At 41.0% G+C, this 23,087-nt stretch overlaps 1 protein-coding gene across 2 annotated transcripts in view; it reads right to left on the bottom strand.

The window, feature by feature from the left end:
* The window catches only part of gabbr2 (gamma-aminobutyric acid (GABA) B receptor, 2), a 316,006-nt gene that overhangs the window by 21,202 nt on the left and 271,717 nt on the right, over positions 1-23,087 (bottom strand). For both annotated transcript variants that reach the window (XM_041807934.1, XM_041807933.1), the window contains one exon: positions 2,439-2,549. In XM_041807934.1, the coding sequence (XP_041663868.1) occupies positions 2,439-2,549 (111 nt within the window). The remainder of the gene's footprint in view (positions 1-2,438; positions 2,550-23,087) is intronic.

The following is a 23,087-nucleotide window of genomic DNA, read 5'->3' as shown; positions in this document are numbered from 1 at the left end:
AATCTTCTACTTCTTGAATTAGTATGAAGTGCACACGACAGCAAACATGATAATGTCATATCTATCTGTTAAATAATAAGCTAAAGGGAGGACCTGTTAGCTTTGCATTGCATGGCAAGTATCCTTGAATCTACAGTCCCCTCCAAAAGTATTGGAACAGTGAGGTGACTTCCTTTATTTTTGCTGTAGACTGAAAATATTTGGGTTGGACATCAAAAGATGAATATGTGACATGAGGTCAACATTTCAGCTTTTATTTTCAGGTATTTACATCTGGATCTGATACGCAACTTAGAAGATAGCGCCTTTTGTTTGAACCAACCCATTTTTCATGTGAGCAAAAGTATTGGAACATGTGACTGACAGGTGTGTTTGTTGCCCAGGTGTATCCTGTTACATTGATTATTCAAACAATAAGTAGCACTGAATGTCTACCCTCAGCTTCAGATTTGAGTTTTGCCTGTGTAGACTGCATTTATACTTAGAACATGAAAACCAGAGAGCTGTCTATGGATGAAAAACAAGCAACTGTGAAGCTGAGAGAAGATGGAAAATCAATCAGAGCCATTGCACAAACATTGGCTAAAGCCAGTACAACAATATGTAAAGTCCTAAAGACGAAAGAAAACACTGGTGTATTAAGTAACAGATGTTGAATGGGTAGACCAAGGAAAACATCAGCGGTTGAAGACAGAAACATTGTGAGAGCCGTAAAGAAAGACCTTAAACAACTGTTAGTGACATCAGCAACAACCTCCAGAGGACAGGAGTGAAGGTATCACCATCTACTGATCACAGAAGACTTCATAAACAATGGTACAGAGGCTACACCAGAAGATGCAAACTACTTATTAGCAAGAAGAACAGGAAGGCTAGGCTGGAGTTTACCAATAAGTACAAGCTCAACTGTGAAACACAGTGGAGGTAATGTCATGGCTTGGGCTGTCATGGTTTCTTCTGGGACAGGCTCATTAATCTTCATTGATGATGTAACACATGATGACAGCAGAAATGAACTCAGAAGTCTACAGAATCATTTAGTCTGCCAATTACAAGAAAGCTGCAACCACACTGATTGGAAGATCCTTCATCATGCAGCGAGATAATGACCCAAAACACACTGCCAAAACAACAAAGGAGTTCATCTGGGGCAAGAAGTGGAAGGTTTCAGACTGGCCAAGTCAGTCTCCAGATTTAAACCCTATAAAGCATGCATTTTATCTGCTAAAGAGGAGATTGAAGGGAGAAAACCCCAAAAACAAACAACAACTGAAAGAGGCTGGGGTGAAAGCCTGGAAAAGCATCATAAAAGAAGAATGTAAAAGTTTGATGATGTCAGAGGGTCAAAGTCTTGATGCAGTTACTGCAAGAAAAAGATTTGTAACTAAATATGAAGTCTTATTCACTTTAATCTGTTTAAAGTCTATCTGTCCCAATACATTTGCTTGCGTAAAAATTGTTGTGTTTCATTACAAATAATGCTATCTTCTAAGTTGTGTATCAGATCCAGATGTAAATACCTGGAAATAGCTGAAATGTTGTCTCATGTTCATCTTTTGATGTCAACCCCCAAGTGTTTCAGTCCATAGCAGAAAATAAAGGAATTTGCCTCACTGTTCCAATACTTTTTGAGGAAATTGTACATTTTTTAGTAGATAAAGTTTATTATTTGTGATTAATGAAAGCCCTGACAGTGCACACGTCTGTAGCGAATGTCATATGCACCACTGGACATTAATGTACCAGCCTCTGTTAGGGTGAAAACGATAAAAGTGTGCTGTTTTTTTTAATACAAGTATGATATATATGGTATCTTTATGTTTACACAGATCAGTCAAGACATTAGAATTCAAATCAGGATGGTGAAAAAGAGAGAGACATTATCAAGGTTTAGTTTGAAGGGACATTTAAATCAAATGCTACAGATTTTATTAGCTCCTTCAAAGCATGCATTGCTGATCATATTCTGCATGAAACGCAGCAGGAGGGAGATTTACAAGTGTGGGGCTGCAGGACTGTTGGCCTCCAGACGTCAAGCAGGTCTCTGATACACCAGCAAATGGCCAAGTGTTGTATTATATGATGGGCAGTGTGAGCTCACATCTTATGGGATGAGTTTATGGAAGCATCCCTGAGTTCAAGACAAGTAATAAAACTGTTTTATGTGTGGTAGCTTGTGTTTTACAAGGAGATAGAAAAGAGGAATTGTTATTAGAAAATAAACAGTGAATTCCTAATTAAGACAGGGGTATAGATCTGTCTTTGAATTAGTTTCTTGAGGAACACATGTTTCAAAATTATTGTTAGAGGGTTAGAGTAACGGGTTTAGAGATTGAGCGTTCCTGCACATTAATATGACTATAAAGAGTATTTTCAGCACATTTAATTGTACAGTACACGTGTAGAGTACATAACGAAAACTGCGTCTCTCCTCTTACCATCAGCAGTCCCTTGTACGCATAGACGATGCCCAGCCAAATGGTCATGTGGGTGTTCTCACAGTGCTCCAGGAAGGGGCGGATGGCAATGTCTCGACCTTGGGGGTCCGCCTGTTTACAACACAAAATCAGAGAGAAGAAAATTAAGTATTATACCCCCTGAAAGTACTTTTATTCTTTTTGGAAAACAAAATAAAAGATGGATGAACAAATCATCTAAATGTGCAGTACCATTGCAGCAGGTTTAATTTCCTTTAGGAACAATAAAATCCAAAGAGGAAACAAGAGAACCAGGCAAAAGAGGAAGAAATGAGCAAAAGTTTCTCTTTGCAGAGGCTCTAATTTCACATTCAGGGACAAAGGTACACAGTCTTTCTGCTGCTAATCAGAATAAAGGGTGTCAGCGATCAAACATCCAGGTGTGTAATCAAACTGCGTCCCATCATGGCCGCCGGGCCTCTCCAAAGTCGGCTGAAGTTAAATTAATCCGTGCTTAGGACGCTAATGGGCATGACTAATGAAGCTTATTCATTAATGTGATTTACACCTCCTCCTTTTCTTTCCTTTTTTCTCCTCCACGCCATCTCTCCATCCTCTCCCCATCCCTGGGTTTTTCTTCATCCCTCCTCTCGTTTCCACTTGTCTTTTGCCGCAGCTGGCGACACAGGTGACTTCCAGGGCAAATTAGCACCTGAGGTGGATATTAATACGCTCAAACACGTCAACTCTCCCTCTCTCGCACTTGCTCTATCCGTTAGCTGTGCTCAAAAAAAAAAAGAAAAAAAAAAAAAAGGCTGTTAATAAGAGCGTTAGCTCGGTCTGCCTCGATTCATCAGAGGCCAGGGCGATGCATCAACTCTGAGACACCTGAGGGCAAGGCTGGGCGTAGCGCCATCCTGCTCGCTAGGTGTGTCTCAAGGCTTGTTTACAGAGAGATATTTGAAATAGGACAGCTGACAGAGAGTGTGTAGATGCTGATAGTTGGATTCTGGTTTATAAACAAAATTCTTTAAGGCAAAACAGAAGAAAATGCAGAAATATCTTCCTTGTTTTTTCCTCTTATATCTATGCACACATTGAGTGTTTAGTGTGTTTCACATGCATGAGCTAAGCATGCATTCATCCCAAGGTGCTGCAAAACTCCTCCTTGACTAGTCATTTTGACCCTACTGTTCTCTATTCAGCTCCCATTATGGGAAATTGCAGCTACTCATGCTTTCCTCAATGGCCTTGATGGATTTACATTAATGGTTCTTTATAGAGAGATCACTTAGAGAGGAAAATAGGTGCTTAAAGTAGAGCACTGATTCACCCAGCAGAGAAGATCAGAGACGGTTATATCATTGAGCTTCAGCTGCATGTTAGTTACATTTTCTGGCTTGGATTTCTACGTATGGCAAATAAATACAGCTTACAGAAAGACAGAGCAACACCAAAGCAGGAGACAGCACCAATAACTGTACAAAATGTTCCTCCAGCTGCAAACGATCCCCCCTAACCTCTAATGTCTGCAAACGGAAACATTTCAAACAGCGAGGATCGCTCCGGTGGCAGTGAGTTCACACACTTTGTCAAAAGCACTCTGCCAACCCCTCCTGAGAGCTGCCGTGGCGAGTGTGTGGCTCACGTCACTCATATCTGTGAATATTGTAGGACTTGAATATTGGATTCTCCTTAACTTTAAGTGAACTGCCGGTAGAAGCCGGTTTCTGCTCTAAAAGCCTTCAAGGAGGTGGAAACAGAATGTGGGGCAGCTGGAGATGACGCACACACAGGCTGTTTTTTTTTCACTAAGAATCACGATGAGCTGGCACAGAACAGAGGAGAGATCCTGAGACTCCAGCATGACATTTTCACCACACAGCTACAGGTAAACTCTTCATGAAAAAAATACTTTAACCTATTTTCAGTCTCAGAAATGTGTTGGGGCTGAGGGAGGAGAAAATCATGTGTTATTCATGAGATGTCCCGGTTTGGATGAGTCTCTGGGCACCTGCCAGTGGCAGGAATCCTCTCTTGTCCCAGGAAGTGACACAGTTTTGTATTTCATGTAAACAGTAAAGGCAAATGTTCTGCAAGCTGATCACAACATTGGACTCTGACATTACCAGCTCCAGTCTGCTAAGATCACAGATTTTTTTAAAAGAGAGTCCCAGTGGACACTATCAAAAACCTATTTTACCATAGCAAAAATAGCAGGAACTTATAAGGGGAGTCGCACAATTTTATTCCCATTGATCTACACTCAATAATGACAAAGTAGAAACAGAATTTTAGTCATTTTTGCAAATCTTTAAAAAAGAAAAACCTTAAATATCATATTGAAGTATTCAGACATTTTTCAAAAACACTGTAAATTTAGCTCAGGTTCCTCCCATTTCTCTGGACCTTTGATGAGATGTTTCTACGCCTTGGTTGGAGTCAACATGTGGAAAATTAAATTGATTGGACATGATTTGCAAAGGCACACACCTCTCTATAGAAAGCCTCAGCTGACAATGCATATCAGAGCAGAACCCAAGGCATTAAGTCAAAGGAACTGCCTGCAGAGCTCAGAGACAGGATTGTTGACCGGCACAGATCTGGGGAAGGCTACAAAAAAAGTCGACTGCACTGATGGTTCCCAAGAGTACAGTGGCCTCCAGATACTCAAACGAAGAATTTCTTGCAAGAGCTGGTCACCTGGTCAAACTGAGCAATCAAGGGAGAACAGCCTTAGTAAAGGAGGTGACCAAGAACCTGATGGCTCTGACTGAGCTCCAGAGATCCTGTGTGGAGATGGGACAAAGTTCCAGAAGGACAACCATCACTGCAGCCCTTAACCGATGTAGACATTATGGCACACGGGCTAAACAGAAGCCTCTACTTGGTGCAAAACACATGAAAGTGCACCTGGAGTTTGCAAAAAAAAGCACCTGATGGATTATTTTCCGGGATGAAACCAGGATTAAACTGTTTGGCCTCAATTCTAAACATTATGTCTGGAGGAAACAAGGCACCACTCATCATCTGCCCAACACCATCCCACCAGTGAAGCACGGTGGTGGCACCATCATGCTGTGGGGATGGTTTTGCAGCAGCAGGGACTGGGAGACTGGTCAGGGTTTAGGAAAAGCTGAATGGAGCAGAGATATCCTCAATAAAAGCCTGCTCTGCAGTGTTCAGGACCTCAGACTGGTCTAAAGGTTCACCTTCCGTCATGGCAGTTACCCTAAGACCACAGCCAACACAACACAGGAGTGACTTACAGGTGTGGAAACGTCTTAGCAACGATCTGGAGAAATGGGAGGCACCTGAGCTAAATTTCAAGGGTTGTTGCAGATCACTTTTACCATCACCCTAGCCAAATCTGGCGAGATATTCTTAAGAAAGACTCAAAATAGGGACTTGACTAAGTTACATTAGAAGGGGTGAGTTAGGCCCAGTTATCTTGTCACCCTTACGTCACCTTAACTGTCCGTTCCTATAGCCTGAGGGAAAATGACCATCTGCTAGACTGTGTGTATATGTTGTACATTATTTATTCAGTGTAACTTCTGTGTTCACGACAAACAACAGAGGGTCAGAATGTCTTTCCGCTGAACAGCCAGTTCTTTGCACTGAGTTCAAACATCACTGCTCTACAAAGTCACACTTGTTGCGAATCATTTCGTTCGTTCAATATGAGAGACACATTCTGCATCAGTGCTCTTTGCTTGGTCGCAGCTGCAAGCAAACTTGTGTCACTAGCAACAAAATGATAAGACAAAATGAGATACAGTGCTTATTAGGCTCAGGACTCTATCACAGCGGAGCAGACAGGAGCTCTTGCCTTTCTCAGGGAAACTGTCTGGGGAGTTGCCAGGCAACAGGGATACAGGCAGCAGGCGGTCCCCAAAGCGGCGGTGGGATGGCGGGAAAAGTGTCGGTTCACTGTCATTTTTCACAGCATTAACCCTCTAACGGGATAACTGTGGGAGGGCCGGAGCAGAAACGTGACTGGCAGACTGTCCATGGAGAAGAGAGATGGAGGAAACAGGAGAAGAAATGGGTGGTGAGATGTAGAAAGACAGACGCTACAAATAAGGATGGACTCATGGAAGTTGATTTGAATGGTGATAAAAAAAGGATGTGGAGATAGATGTAAGGAAAGCACCGATGATATCAAGGGAAGGGGAGAAAAATGCACAGTGCCAGTCAAGTTTCCTCGAAGGAATCAGTGAAAAGTAACAAAAAGTGAAGGGAAGACGAATTTCTAAAAAGAAAAGAAAACTTGAGCAGTGAGGAGGAGATGTGAATAATTCAGGATGAGCTTTGGAGCATCCAGAGATGGAGGTAAAGATTGTGGAGAGGCAGACAGTACGTTCAAACTTTTCCTGTCTTTATGATGTATTCGTAGATACAGCTGCTGTCTGATCAGTTTAAATACTCAGAATGAGACAGATCTGTCCACACAGATAAACACAGGCATGGCTTAAGCAGACATACATGATAACAGAATAGTTGGTAATGTTGTTTTTGCGATGAGTACAGAGTAGAGTGACACACGGAGGGCAGAAGCAGCATCACTTCAGCAGCTATTACAACACATCAATACCTGCTATGCAGGTATTGATGTGTTGTTGAGATTTTTAGATTGTAACTGTGGTGGTATGGTTTCCATATTCTCATGCTGATTATGGGAAGTTCATATTTTATTGTACAACTCCTCACATAAACCAGTACCTTTACTTTTACTTAAGTAAAATGTAACCAGAGTAACTGCACTTTTACTTGTATAGTCATGCACTTTTTCCAGCCCTGGTCTTGGGAGTGCTTTCTTGTTCAAAGTAAGAATACAATGACTCTGCTGCAGCTGCCTAATATTTGTCTGCTTTGGTTATCCAAAATGTATGATTACATCACCAGCCTGTTGTTGTTTGTATTAACTTATTCATCTAAAATGACCCTACATGGGGTGCAGGTGGCCTAATGGTCTAAGGCGCACCCCATGTACACAGTCGGATTCGAATACTGCCTGTGACACTTTCCCGCATGTCTCTACCCGGCTCGCTCATCCCTGTTTCTGATTCTGTCCACTGTCCTCCACTGCCAATAAAGGCATGAAAAGCCAAAAAACAAATCTTTAAAATGACCCTACTGTGTCTGTTGATGATATTTTTGTTGAATGAATCAAAACTTTAAAAAGACAAAATGAGAAACAGTCATTCAGAGCCTTCTATTTTCCCACATCCACAGCTGGAGGCCCTTGTTACTGGATATGGATCTCACTCCGACCATATGACGGCCTCTGGCCTGCAGGAGAGACGAGCCAGGTGAGCAACAGGTGAGAGAGGAAATGAAGAGCTCACTCATTGTCACCCAGGGCTATTTTACTCAGAGGGGTGCCAGAGTTTGCACACTGTGTGAGCACGTGTGGTAGTAGTCCTGGGCCTGAGTGTGTATTTGTGATTGTGTGTGTGTTTGTGTGTGTATAGATGAGCTATCAGGCGATCTTTGACAGAAACACTCCATCACTCATGCTGGCTATTACAGCAGAGGAGATTCCAGCATGGTGGAGCGATGAGGACAAAAGATAGGTGCTGTGGGTGCTGTGGGTGGAGCTTTGGACTGTGTGGCAGCAATTTATGTTGGTGTAATGTTTCGGAAAAGCAGAGAAAATGACTGTGATGAAAAATGACGGAGGGTAGGCCTCTGAGAATATTGCAGAGGGGGAGAAAATGGAAAACACTCCACAATAGATTTTGGTCCAGAAGGAAGATCATAAAGTTTTATGATATAAACACTGCATAAAATTACCGTGTTGTGATTACTCCTGAGATTCCCTAATTTACATTTATGTGTGCTGAGGCTGTCTCTCACAACAGTAAGCAATAACATATGTTTTAAATCAAATTTAGATTCTTCTGATTGGTGTTTCAAATGTCAGCAGGCGGCTTCATGTTTGGTTGATGCCCAGGGTATCGGTCCCCGCCAACTGTTTTCCTGGGCATGGAAACAGGCAGAGAAAACACACAGAGCTGTCTGACTGATAGAGATGTCACACAAACACAAACTCATTATCCTGTGTGGCACCAACTGTTTTCATACATGCAAATAGAGATGGCTTTAGCATTTATGATATCCTTTTGGTCATTTTCAGCCTGTCGCCACTGCCTCAAGGCAATAACTGCTTTTAGGGCTGTATAGAAAATGAACTTTTGGAGGATCTTACGCGCACATTTCACAGTTTACTATCTTTAATCTTATTTTTCTTTAGGATGTAGGGAAAAATGAATGAGCAATGCTACAAGGCTGTAGTTATTTAAATTACTAAAGAGATTTGGAGAGGAAAGGGGGAGAAAAACACATCCAGATCTCAGAGGACACAGAGGTGGTTAGCTGAAAAGCATCCTGGTGCAGCTGCAATTTGTAGGAAAATCATTTGAAAAAGCAGCTTCTGAACGGCAGTAATGGCCTTTGGATGAGCAGATAGGAGAAGTGCATGGTGGGGGATTAGCTCAGCTGGCTAGACAGAGAGGTTGATGCCAAAAAAAGAAAGTGTTCACACCCTTTTAAAGCTCACTATAACAATCCTGATCATAAACAGCTAGAACCCAGGTAGTATTATTTAGAATTTAAAGCACTGTAATTAACACTTTTCTAGAATGCAGCCAATTTCCCCCTCAAATCCTTTATTTCAGCTGCAGCCAATAATGAGCCTTTGACACAGAGCAGTAAGGTCGGACAGTGCTGTCACACTGGCAGCAAGCAACTTCAATTTTTATTTTTGAATCACTGATTTAAAAAATGTACTCAAATTACTGTAATTGAGTTTTTTGGCACTTGAACTTTAGTAAATACATTTTGAAATCAGTACTTTTACTTCAGTAAGTTTTACCCTGTGTAACTGTCCTTTTACTTGAGTACTACCCTCATTTTTTTTCTACCTCTGTTGACTACACAGTAGCACACATTTAGAAAATGATTCCACATCACAACCCCAAAACAGCTTGAGTGTTGATATCTCAGGGTAAAACATTTCTGAATTGATTTTGACTCTCGAAGTGTCATTTTAACTCCACTCTAAGTAAAATGGTCTTCAGTGATGGAGTTATTCGACAGTGTTGATCCACCGCTCTATACAGAGTCAATTTATCTAAGCTCCGCCCACTGTGACTTCAAATCTGGGGGAACATGTTGGCTGAGTTTCCCATCATGCCAAAGGGTAGAGTTAAGATATGTTTCATAAATGTTTAGCTACGTTTTGGTGTTGCCTGGAGCACAGTGATCCCTGCTGGGGTTCTTTTACTCATGTTTCAAGTGGATTGATGTTTTTGTTGTAAGGCACATTTGCACCATGAGTGAAGTTATCCACTGAGTTAGAGAGCTCACCTGTGATGTTAGGTGTACCTAAAGGATGCATAGTGTGTATTCCTCATTACTTTGCAACGATATCAACTTCATTTACTAAAACTAAGACTAAAGTTGGTGGTTGATCACCTATTTTCCATGACAAAGACTGGCCAAAAATAGATCTTTGATGACTAAAACTGACTAAAAGTAAGTTCACTTTTCATCAAGATGACTAAAACTAGACTAAAATGTAATTTAGCTTTTGTCTGACATTAGAAATTCATCAAATAATGCATGTGTATCTCTTCTGCCTCTCTGCTGTAGAAAGGAAGGACCCCGGGTTTAGCAGGGTGCATAAAACACACTACCATGACTTGGTTCCAGATTTAGGAGGATAAATGTTTGGACTAAAAGTTAAGACTAAAATCAGAGGACTTGTTATGGACTAAAACTAGACCAAAATGTTTTTGAGTTTTCGTCTACTTAAACTATAACCAGTAGAAATGACTAAAATGTGACTAATACTAAAAGGCATTTAATTGACAGAAAACTGAGACTAAAATTAGAAATAGTTGTTCACATTAACACTGGTATGCACTGACTCTGCTTTGTTCTTGCCAGAGGAGATCCACCTTACCACAGATTTTCAAGAGTTTACTGCAGCTGTCATATTACAAAATATTGAACACTTTCAAAAGTGTAGTTTAAGTACATACAGTGTTGAACAATATATACAAATTTTAAGTGTTAAATCAAACTATATATGACGTGAATTAACATTGCCAATTTTGCTGTGTATTTGGTGTGACTTTACCTGAAAAACCTGATTGAAGATTTATTCTCTTGTTGTTCTTGCCACCAAGAACATTTTCATATTCAACTGTACAACCTTCCTCTGTTGCAACTCAGAAGTAAACTTTAACTTAAATACTTTTTAGTTTTACCTTACAGACCAGTACTTTTATTTCAGTAAATTTCAAGTAAATTTACTTCAGTAAATTTTCAAGTAATTTTAACCATAGTAAAATAATCCTGTACGTTTTCCAACTCTATGCTGAAGGCTGGATAGGCAAGACTTTAAGATTTAAAATAGCAATGGATAAAAAATGAAATACGTATAAACATTTAGTGGGCTGTTTTCAGAGTCCAGTTTTAATAAATGTTTTTTGGAAATCTAAATAAGCCATGGAGGGGTGAGTCAAAGCTTTTCTTGATGGGTGTCTTAGTGGAACAATAAAACAGCACCCAAGAGCACCATCATAAGATTTTACACAGTGATCTATTCATTAAAGGCCTGTCTGCCCTGAAATAATGCATAAAAGTGCAAGCGTCATGTTGGTCAAACACAGCGGGTAGCAGCAAGAAATGACTTTTATACAGAATGAATCATAAGTACAGGGGAGGCAGGTAGCGACTTTAGACTGTTGTGATTAAGCAAATTGCGTCATTCTCACTCATTGCATGCAGTCACCCACCTCTCACCTGCTGCAATAAATAGACTTGAACAATTTTCAGAGCCAGCTCTGGCTCCCAGTTTGACAACCACAGCCTAACAAGTGATGTGTGTGCAATAACAGCAAAGCAGCTGACAACATCACCTGACAAGGTGCAGATTATTACGCACACTGCAGTTCCAAGAGTCATATAAAGTTACATTTTAAAAAAGCAACGAGAACTTTCCGATTAAGAATACAATTTCTTAACATTTTAAATGACGCAGTGCGATTTCTATTCCTGCTCTCCACAGTGGCCGTGCCCCCTTTGAGTGATTACAAACAGACTGGCAATAGATCAGGAAAAAGTGGTAACAATGCAGAAACACTATTGTGTTGAGTTTTTTATGCTGCAAACCAGCGGTGAAGTGGATGTACTGCCACATTTATTAACGATAATTCTCTCTATTTCATTACCATCCTAGCTGCTAATGCTAATACTAATACTGTGTTGTTCTGTTTTCTGTCTGTCATAGGTGTTACTGCTATTTCAACCATCATTAATAAAGTTTTAGCAATTTCCTACAAAATGGGACATAATTTTATGGTCACAATTGCCACAAATTTGTCCTTTATTTGTCGTTTTGTTGTTTCTCTTGTCCTTCTCCTCTTCCTGCTTCTCTCCATCCCTAACCCTCTTTCTTGCCCTTTCCAACCCAGTGCTGTTTTGGCATAGAGGTGTTCAACATGAGTCTAGTCCATTGGCTCCCAACCTGGGGGGGCGCCAAAGATCTTAGGGAGGGTGCAAGGCTTTGTCTGCTCTGAGGCTGAGATTTGCATATATTGACTAAAATCAGGGTTGTCCCAATCCCGATCGTATTTATCGAATCGGAGCCGATATAAGCATTTTTAATTGATTGGAGATCTGCAATTTGATCCAATCAGCTCAGCCGATCATTTACATCAGCTGTTGTAGACGGAGCACAATTTAGGACAGGCCGTAAATGCACCAGTAGCGGTAGCAACATTAGCATTCCTGTGTTTAAAATGTCAGCAGTTATAAAATTGTTTATACAAAGGTCTTTTGATAAGAAAAGCATGAATAGGCCTGTTATACGGTATATAAGTGAAATGATTAAAATCTATGTTAATTTTTGACAACAGTGTCACTTTTTCTCTCTCTTGGGTCCTGGGCAGGCTCCACCTTTCTTAGGTACAAGTAGGGGGGGCTCCAAGGAAAAACTGTGGGGAAACACTGGTCTAGTCTGTTCCACAGTCCTGCCCAATAGTTAGGGAAGGTTTATACCACCATTTATAATATTAATGATTAATGCTGGTCTATTAAAGGCCACAACAGAGATTACGGTCTAGAACTGTCCTCTTTGTAAAGTGTCGTGAGATAACTTCAGTTATGAATTGGTGCTTTACAAACACTGATTGATTGATCAAAACAATACCAGTGTTGGTTCCGATAAATGTTTAGAAAATCAGCTTTTATATATTCATTTCTAACACTTTTATTTAATGAAGCTTGGCATAAGTTCAGTCAGGAAGACTATATTCTCCACTATTAATGCACTCCCTCACTCCTGCTCTCTCAAAGTCACGTCATAATCAGCTGTCCACATCACCTGCCCACGTCTACCCAATAGCACTGCTCCACTCCCTCACTGTGAGCCTGTCATACTGCTGCTGACCCTTTCAAATGTGGCGCTCTCCTCCACCACTTCATTCATGGCAGGGTCCCAAGCGACCCTCCACCTCCACTGCCAAATCTACAAGATACCATCATCATCAGCCATCAACTCTAGTATTGTCAGCCTTTTTACTCCAAGATCCTCAGACATCATGTCTTCAACTTCGGTCTTTATATGACCAATGTCCATCCAAGCAGCCTCAGATGACTTCATCAGCCAACACCACCGCCACTAGTGTCTGGACCCTACGGGGAGACAGATCTCGCCACTTAGGGCAGACACCCTTTGATCACGCTATGTCCTTGTGGAGTTCATGCCAAAGAGACTGACAATTTTCAACACATCTATGTTAGTAAATTTAGTTCAGTATCACATGTATGAAAAATAATCAGTCACTTGTTTCCTGATTGAAATAGATTTACAGGCAAGTTTCTGAAAGAATCATATTTCCTTGCAAGGCAGCTGGATTTACAGGATCACATTTGAGAATCAGAAGATTGCACACAACACAAGCCCTGTTTGCAGCATTGCGCCAAATATCTCCTAGATTGAAGCAGTACTGCTAAATCTCTATGGCAGCACTTGTTTCTATACTGTCTCAGCAGCTAATGGCCCTCATGAGCTGATAAAACTTTTCCTAAAAAGTTGTAAGATTCAGTCTTCTCCTTTCTATTTTTGAAAGCCAAATAAAGGCATGGTAAAAACAACGTATGGCAGCTTTAAAATTCACTTTACACATATGCTGAATGGTGGATTGACATTGATGGGTGTCAGGACGTATGCCATCCTAATTCTTAACCACTAAAAGAGAAAAATGATGAGATGAAGGAGAAGAAAAAGAGGCCCAGCAGGAATGATTGGAGGACATGAGGGAGGGAAGGAGCTGAGGAAGTGGGGGGGTGAAGGAGCGAGGGTAAGGGTGTTGTGCCCCTGGCTGAGGCTGACCTACATGCAGAGGGGCCATGGTGGCAAAGCAGCAAGACGCCGCTGGCACTGCGAGCCATGTGGGACTCAGACATGCTGCATACAGTGTGTGTGTGTATGAAAGACTTCCATCTCTATGCATGTATGTTTGTGTATGTATATGTGCGTGATGATGTGAGAGAGCTTGTGTGCATTTTACTGTAGCGACCAATTCACAGCGGATGGGTGACCAGGATATTCCACTCCAGTGAATCTCCACAGATATTATTATGGCTCTTTTTAAAGAGGGGGAATGAGGAAGAGATGGAAATGAAGAGAAAAACTACCAATCCTCTATAAAGAAGGATAATTCCTTAATGCCATTTCTCCATATACATTGACTCCTACAAATCTTTAAATCATCTTTAAATCATGCTCATTAAATGACATGATCCACATCTCACTATGCACTGTCCCTGTCTCTGTATAGATTCTCCTCCTTCCTTCCTAATGATGCTTAAACAATCACTACACTTAAATGTTTCTGTCTGCATTTGCTGCACTTGCTTCCTTTTTTAATACGAGCCTGTAATCCCATTTGAGTGCTAATCCGTCTGATAGGTCCACGGCCCAACGACCTTCCAGCCACCACTGGGCCAAACTGGCAGTGACGTGATGAAATTGCGAAAGGCTTCTTTTCTGTTACTCCTCTCCTCTCTGCAAGGAACTGGCACATGAAAGATTAGACAAAGGGTTGCCTTCATGTTGTTCAGATAACTGGCTGACCTTTCGGTGCTCAAAGACTGGAAACAAAGCAGAGCTTCATGCAGAGAAATTAACAACTGGCTTAGAGCCGGGTTTTGGCTTGTTTCACTTATGTTCGCCCGGCGGTTATCCTTTTCTGTTCTAATTTGAAGCTCCTGAAGAAACTTCCAGATTGTGCTAGTTTGATCACCCTTGTGGACAAAACAACACCTTCAACACTCTGCTGATTTTGTCCTGAACATGAAGACGCTATAATAGTGACAGAAGGTTATAGGTTATATTGAGGTACTGATTTTCTTGCATTTTATAACCAGCCAAAACATTCCTCAGAGGAGCTTTACTGTGAAACATGCAAATGTTCATGATGTTTCAGTATTTGTATAAGGCTGGCTACAAATTAGATTATTTAAAGCCTGAATTTAGTCCACATTCATCAAGTATTTGGAGTCAATGTGACTATTTTAATGCTCCCAATCAAGTCAGAGAGCCTTTGGGGAATGCTGCTGATGCCAATGAGAGCAGGCAGACAAAGCAGTGCCACTAACTGGGTATCATGTATTTTTAGAACTCACAAATGTAAACACAACTATACCTGTTTTCTTATGTTTTGCATATTTGCCTAACTTAAATGTTTATATTAGACAAAGATACCCCAAGTAAACTCAACATGCCATTTTCTAAGGCATTTCTAAGATTTTTGGACTCCAGGAGCCACGGTGAGAGCCATTAACCACAAATGGAGAAAACTTGGAACAGTGGTGAACCTTCCCAGGAGTTGCCGGCCTACCAAAATGACTCCAAGAGCGCATTGATGACACATCCAGCAGGTCACAAAAGAACCCAGAAGAACATCTAAAGACCTACAGGTCTCACTTGACTCAGTTAAGGTTAGTGTTCATGATTCAACAATGAGAAAGAGACTGGGCAAAAATGGCATCTTGAGAGAGTTCCAAGGCCAAAACCACTGCTGACCAAAGAGAACACAAAGGCTCGTCTCACATTTGACTAAAAAAAATCCAGATGATCCCCAAGACTTTTGGGAAAACATTCTTTGGCCTAATGAGATAAACATTGGAAGGTGGTGGTAGTGTGATAATCTTGGGCTTCTTTGCTGCTTCAGGACCTGAACCACTTGCTGTAATTAATGGAACCATCAATTCTGAAAGTAGTCTACCAGGAAATCTACCGGGAAATCCTGAAAGAGAATGTCCGGCCATCAGTTTGTGATGTCGAGCTCAAGCACACTTGGGTTATGGAGTAGGACAATGATCCAAAACACACCAGCAGGTCCACCTCTGAATGGCTGAAAAAAAAAAAAAAAAAAAAGGTTTTGGAGTGCCCCAGTCAGACTCTAACCTTGCAAAGCAGATGGATACACCCGTTTTTGGGTCACTGGGGTGTCTCACTGACGAATCCATCTTGCAAAGCTCCCGTCTGAATCGTTTGGGCCCAGTTAGAAAGTGACAGGAGCAATCAGCAACAAGGGGTAGTACTTTCAGGCGCGGTGGAGTCGTGACATAAGCAAGCAGCAAGAATAGGCCGGTGCAGTTATGGTGAAAGCATTAGTGTGGATGCTTCTAAAGCGCCAGTTTTATCAGAACTTGACGACATTTTTTTGTTAAAAGAAGAACAAAGAACAGCATTGTCTTGTTTTCAAAAACGACAAAAGTTGTGTACTGACATGTCTACAGTTGCCATCGTTCACGTTATGCAGTTCTCTATGGATTTACTCCTTCGGTAGCGGCTATGTCACATATATTGCTGCTATGATTGGCCTGAAAGATGTGACAGACAGAACGTTCATCCAATCACCCTCCGAGGTTTATTCAAAGCCTCTGCCCTTTCCAAAATGCTGTGTATGAGTGGTTTTCCAGATAGAGTATGAAACAAATCCATCTGGCGTGTCAGGTTAGTCAAATTCTAAAGTTACATCCGGTTAAGATGCTGTGATATGACCTTAAATCAGCCATTCATGCTGGAAAACCCTCTAATGTAGCTGAATTGAAACAATTCAGCAAAGAAGAGTGGGTCAACATTCCTCCACTGTGATGTGAAAGACTCATTGGGAAACGCTTGCCTGCAGTTGTTGCCGTCCAGGGTTTAACAACCAGCTATAAGGTTTAGGGGGCAATGACTTTCTCACATAGGGGCAAGTAGGTTTGGATGGCATTTTTCCCTTCATAAATGAAACCATCTTTTAAAAAGTGCCTGTTTCTAATAACTCAGGTTATATTTGTCTAATGTTAAAATGCGTTTGATGATCTGAAACATGCAAGTTTGATAAATACGCACAAAAAGGGAAGTCAGGAAACCAGTTGAAGGTGGTGATGCTCCTTTATGACTGATTTTCCCCTCAAGTCATGTTTTAATATTCTAGTTTCTGTCAGGTCTCAAGTGTGCAGATTGTCCATTCTAGAACTGTTAATGCAAACAGCAGGTGCATGGTCACACATTCTTCCTGAATCATCTAGACCAGTGGTTCTCAACTTGTTGGGTTGCAACCCAAATTCTGTAGCTTTTTTGGTCAATCAGATGCATTTAATAAAAAATAATAGAGCTTGTGCCTAAGACAGTGCAAAAGGCGTAACAAAACAATGAAACAGGACAAAATATGCATGTTTTATAGAGTCTCATATACAATTTGAAGCAATTTTTTTCCCAGGCCCACATCGGCAACTCACTTTTGGGTCCCAGCCCACCAGTTGAGAACCACTGGTCTAGACTCTTGTAAGGGTGTAAATCATCTGTTTTGGATAAAAATGCAGCAAGGTCGGCAAATCTGTCCACACAACCAATAGATGAATCTCTCAGATGCAAACTGCTAGCTTGTTGAGGACACTGCTGCTAGGTGGAAACTGTAAACGGACATGCGGGGGGACTTTCAAAATGAAAGCGTAGCTTAAAGGAGACTGTGTAGACTGATGTTTTGACTTTCTGTGGAACTGATTGGATCATTAATCAACCAATTAATGTATTGATACACATCAAGGGATCGTTACACCCCTAGACTCTAGTGTGTATGCATATCGAGAGATTTCCCAGGATCTTCTTCATCTCTTCAGGCATCTAAGTGTTGTCAAGCAAATGTTTCTGAAACTGTCAGAAAACAGCGGGTAATTCCCAGTTTAGAGATGAAATGTTAGCATGCTGCACCTATCAGCATAGTCAGCAAAGGTAGAAACCGCACAGGTCAGCAGAAAGAAGGGATTGAGTTATTTTCATAGTCAGATAATTCGTTTGAAACTTTCTGCCCTATATGTCAGTTGGGGCACAATACGAGAGTAATCAGTCAAAGACGTGACAAAATGAAACGTAAGAAACTCATACAATACATATAAGGATTTTATTTTCAGTACTAAAGGTGCAGAAACACTAAATGCTTTAGCTGTAGAAGTGTTTATACCACAACTTCAAAAGGAGAAACTTCAAAGTAACATAAGAACAGAAGCTAAGATCCCTTCTACATGTGCAAAACCACACAAAAGACCCAACAATCCATGCACACAACTGAAACACACACACACAGACACGCCAGCACCACCACTAAGATAGAAATGAGCAGATAAGCGCTTACAAACTTACTTATGCATTCCCACAAAATTACAGCATAATGACACACAAATACACAGAGCTACATTATAATGAAGTATGCACACAGAAAAACACACACCCCCACACACACACACATGCAGGAGGGTGCAGCTCCCTAGGCTCCAGCGGGGAGCTGCCTTAACTGATTTATTAAGAGCTAAACGCGTCATTAGTGTAAGCGGCTAACCCTGAACATGGGGCTCATTAGAATATGCTAATGCTGCCGTGTAGCCTGGCACTGAATGAGACTATGAGCCCAGCTTTCCTTATCATTCGCCCAAACTGCTTTTATAGCTGCTATTCTTTAGCATAACTCCCTGTCATGGCTTCATCAAAGCTCCCATCTGCTCGCTGTATAGCTCTGGGCCGTATACGGGCTGTAACAGTAACTGCCTTATGTCATTGTTGCCACAGATGCAGAGGGGGTGGGGGCATCATTATGGAACAATGTACAGTGCTGGAGGACAAGGTATATGTCTTGGGAGGTATTACAATGCAGGAGAAGTGAGAATACAGTTAATGAGATCCTGCTGGGAGGAGGGGGATTTCTTTAAAGAAGAGTCGTTGCAGAGGATGGCAAAGAAGTTTCTGTTCTGTTTGTACACAGCTGTGGGTTTCATTGGATGATTCAACTACGGGGCAATGCAAGTCTTTGAAGGAATGTCACAGACAGTCAATTAACTTTGATGGAAAGAGCGCTGACTAGTGCAAACTTCCATTGTCAAGAAACTCAAAAAATGTGGACTTAACTTGATTTTTGATTAGTAACCAACAGGAATGACTTAGTCATCTATAACAAGGATCTCAGATTTTAGGATGCCAGCGAGCCACAGTGAGGGCCATTATCCACAAATGGAGAAAACTACAAACAGGGGTGTGGCCAGCTTTCAAAAATGACTCCGACCCATCCAATAGGTCAGGAAACTCAAAATATGCAGACTCTACTTGATTTTTGATCAATTACCAACAGGAATGACTTAGTAGGAGGGGGGTGATACTGTATCTTTGTCCCAAAAAGGGGTTCGGGTTTTAGGAATCCAGCTAGCCACAGTGAGGACCATTATCCACAAACGGGGAAAATTTGGAACAATAGTGACCCTTCCCAGGATTGGCCAGCCTTTAGAAATGACTCCAAGAGTGCATCTGTGACACATCCAGGAGGTCAAGAAACTCAAAATATGCAACTTTACTTGATTTTTGATCAGTTACCAACAGGAATGACTTAGTGGGGGAATGATAATGTAACTTTGGCCCAACAAGGATTTCAGATTTAAGACCTCAGCGAGCCACAGTGAGTGCCATTATAAACAAATGGAGAAAACTTGGAACAGTGGTGAGCCTTCACAGGATTGGCCAGCCTTTAGAAATTACTCCAAGAGCGCATCTGTGACTCATCCAAAAGGTCAAGAACCTCAAAATATGCAGACTCTATTTGATTTTTGATCAGTTACCAACAGGAAGTACTTAGTGGGAGTGCTGATCGTTGGCCCAACAAGGATTTCAGGTTTTAGGACCCCTCAAGCTGGCCACAGTGAGGGCCATTACTCACAAATGGAGAAAACTTGGAACAGTGGTGAACCTTCACAGGATTGCCGAGCCTTTAGAAATGACTCCAAGAGCGTTTCTTGGACTCATCCAGGAGGTCATGAAACTCAAAATATGCAGACTTGATTTTTGATCATTAACCAACAGGAATGATTCAGTGGGGGATTATACTGTATCTTTGGCCCAACAAGAATTTCTGGTTTGAGACTCCAGCAAGCCACAGTGAGGGCCATTATCCACAAATGGAGAAAACCTGAAGCAGTGGTGAACCTCCCCACCTTCTACTGTAGAAAAAAAGGGAAAGCTTACTGGTTATTCTGCTTAATCTACCAGAGACATAGTGTATCAGCCCTGCAAGCCTAAATCTTACAATAATCCAGAGTTACAAGTCATCCTTATAGCATGAACTATGCACAAGTGAAAGAAGCAAAACAAACAGTTTATCTTCATTGACTTCTGTTGGCTGACCTCATCATTTAAGTGTATACAACATTCCTGTCTTGGTTTGAATGTCCTAAAACTCTTATCTGAACCATCCCTGGCTAAACTAGAAGCCTCATAAATATGCAGCTGCTCCTTGAAGCCACACTGGTGTCATATTTTTTGTTCCAGATTGCATTGTATTTCCATTCCTTTGCTGTTTACAAGTAGCTATTGCTTTGCCCAGTTTGCTAGTGCAGCCAGAAACTTTATTAAATGAATATCTTTCAAACAAACTCTTGCCACTACATTTATAATACAGTGATAGTAATGTTGCTTACTCACTAAAAACTAAGCAAATGAGAGGAGTAAGTCCATACAGAATATGAGGAACGGTACTAAAATCCCCACCCATTACTTGAGGAAAATTAAACCATCCATACCACACAAGCACCGTTCCTTAAGCACCTGACTGTCATTCTTTATCTGAAGGACCATAATCAGGATTTGTCGCTGTGAAAAAAGCTCATAAATCCTGGTTGACTCAGTGACAAATGGAAGGCACCAAGAAGCGGGGATAAGCCATCAGATATGACGAGTTACTCTCACACATCACCTCACCCTTAGCTATTTCTAACCCCTTTTTCTCTTTTCTCTATCTTTCTCACTCTGATTTTCCCTTGCAGCTATGTCTCTCTTAGCTGGTTGGCCTCCTCTTTGAGGGATTAAACAGGCCTTTTTCTGGTCCATTAGCAAGGTTCCAGACAGGCTGGAGGTTGATGACTCTGGAGCTCATCTGCAGGTGGATAGACAGCAGACTTCATGACAGTTGGACACCTGTGATGGAAATCTACCAAGTGGTTTGATTTGGTTTAGAACAGTTTGGTGCGTGCAGCCAATGTCCATCCGTCCTCTTTTGTAGTGACAGACTTCATCTCTTTCTTCTTCATTTGGCTCAGCTCGGTCATACCAGACATTTTTTAACTATTTATTTGGTACCTTGTTTTTGGCTTTTTATATTCCTCCAACAACAAAGATGGAAAAAATTACTCCAGCTATCAGACGGGAGCTAGCTCTTACTGTTCACATTTGTCTTGAATTGGATTGTCACTACAGCTCAAGGTTAATTTCCTAAATAATATATCACTGCCTCCTTAAGAAGCATTTTTATGACAGAATAAGGGAGAAAAACTGTTCAGCTCTGTATAAAACTAGGGTCGGGTGTTGTTTGTTTTTTTTTTTTCTTTACAATACCTGTGCTAAATCAGTATTTTTTTCAGGATAACCTGGACTTTAAGAATATGTGTGCTGCAGTAATGTAACTGGATTTTTTTTAAGTTATTGGACTATAAAACAAAAACAACTAAAACAAAAAACCTAAAAGGACATTAAAAGCTTTTCATGTATTGCACACAACAATAATAACTAAGACTTTTTCCACAAACTTGTTGTCCCATCTCATGGGGACTAAAAATGTAAAAAAAAAAATCATTCTGTGCTGGACAGTATGTCAGCTGACCACTATGTTACTTGACATAGAGTAAGATGTCAATTTGACATTAAAAGTGATATAATAACCATTTATGAGTGGACATGTAGGCCTATGTTTATGTCAGGTGTAACGTAATGTGTATGTAGGTGTTATGAATGCTTATGTATACACTCTTCAAATGAAGTGTTACTGAAAGTTGTTTTATTGGATTATGGTTGTTTTCATGAGGTAGTGATTTGTTGGAAATCTGTGAAGTGAAGAGGCATGTTTAGGGAAGAGTTACCTGGAGCCTCCAGTGCTGCACAGAAGCTTATCCGAGCTGGAATTCTGGTCTCCCAAGGAGGTAAGTCCATCACCCACTCAGTAAGACCAGGATGTAGTTGCATGTCCCTGAGTATTTGCACATGTGCATATGGCTGGATGGTACTCAAGGTCTGCAATTTACCCCAGTAGTCATTCTGTTGTTTCAAATCCAGTGTATATAACATTCTTAGATTCTTAAAACACAAAATGTAGAACTCTGAACTGAAAATGAACATATATATTACATTATCTGTGAAGTATTACATTATCAGTTTTAAAAAAAATGTTATTGCAATATCAGTCAGGATATTTTATTAGATTATTGGTGAATTTTTTACATTATTGGGTTTTATTACATTTTCAACTGAGTTAAGTGCAAATTTTATTACATTTTCAGGCGTTATTACATTTTCGGGAAATTATTACATTATAGGGTGCTACAGGCCTACATAAATGACTTTGATTCCACAAGGTATGTTTTGCTTTCAGTAGGACTGGCAGGGGTCACATTGGAGAGGTAGTGGAACAGTACCGAAATGTGTTATCAAAATCTTTGTTTTCATTTGGCTTGGTTGGTATTGGACATGTTGGCACCTTGGCTGCTGATTTTCTTACTCATCTCTATACAAAATACGACGTGTTTTTGTGCTTGTCCATTGTTACCGCAGTTGCAAGGGAAGTGAAGATTCTTCTAACTAATAAACAGGCAGCTGTGAGTCTGGCTCCACTCCTCAGGGTCGTAGCCCCATTAGAAGGGTGCCAAAAAAGGAGGATGGTATGGATCAGTTATTTTGGCACCATTCTCAGCTTTTGACTTGGCCAAACTGAACCAGACAGCTTGATGGAAGTGCAGCTTCATGTTCTCCTCTAAATAAAGTCACAGACATTCTGAGGACGGAAAAATCCTCAAAGAGCGCTGGGTTGATCACACACCTCCATGTCATCATCTCAGATCAGATATTATGCATGAATCTCATTTGAATTCCTCTCCAGCTTCTCAGAGAAGAGCTGAGGTGAACTTTCATCGATGACCTTTCTCATTTCATCATTCCTCTTGTGACACCCCCCCTACAACCCACTCTTTCCTCCACCTCTTTTCTCCTCCAGGTGATAATTTTCGATTTGGTTCAATACCAGAACGGCCTTTGGTGCCACTTTCCTTTATTACAAACCAGTCATTGTAATT

The sequence above is a fragment of the Cheilinus undulatus genome, linkage group 16, assembly GCF_018320785.1.
Source record: "Cheilinus undulatus linkage group 16, ASM1832078v1, whole genome shotgun sequence".
NCBI classification, from domain to species: domain Eukaryota; kingdom Metazoa; phylum Chordata; class Actinopteri; order Labriformes; family Labridae; genus Cheilinus; species Cheilinus undulatus.
Note: the sequence above shows the minus strand (reverse complement) of the source record. Positions and strands in the feature narration are given on the sequence as shown.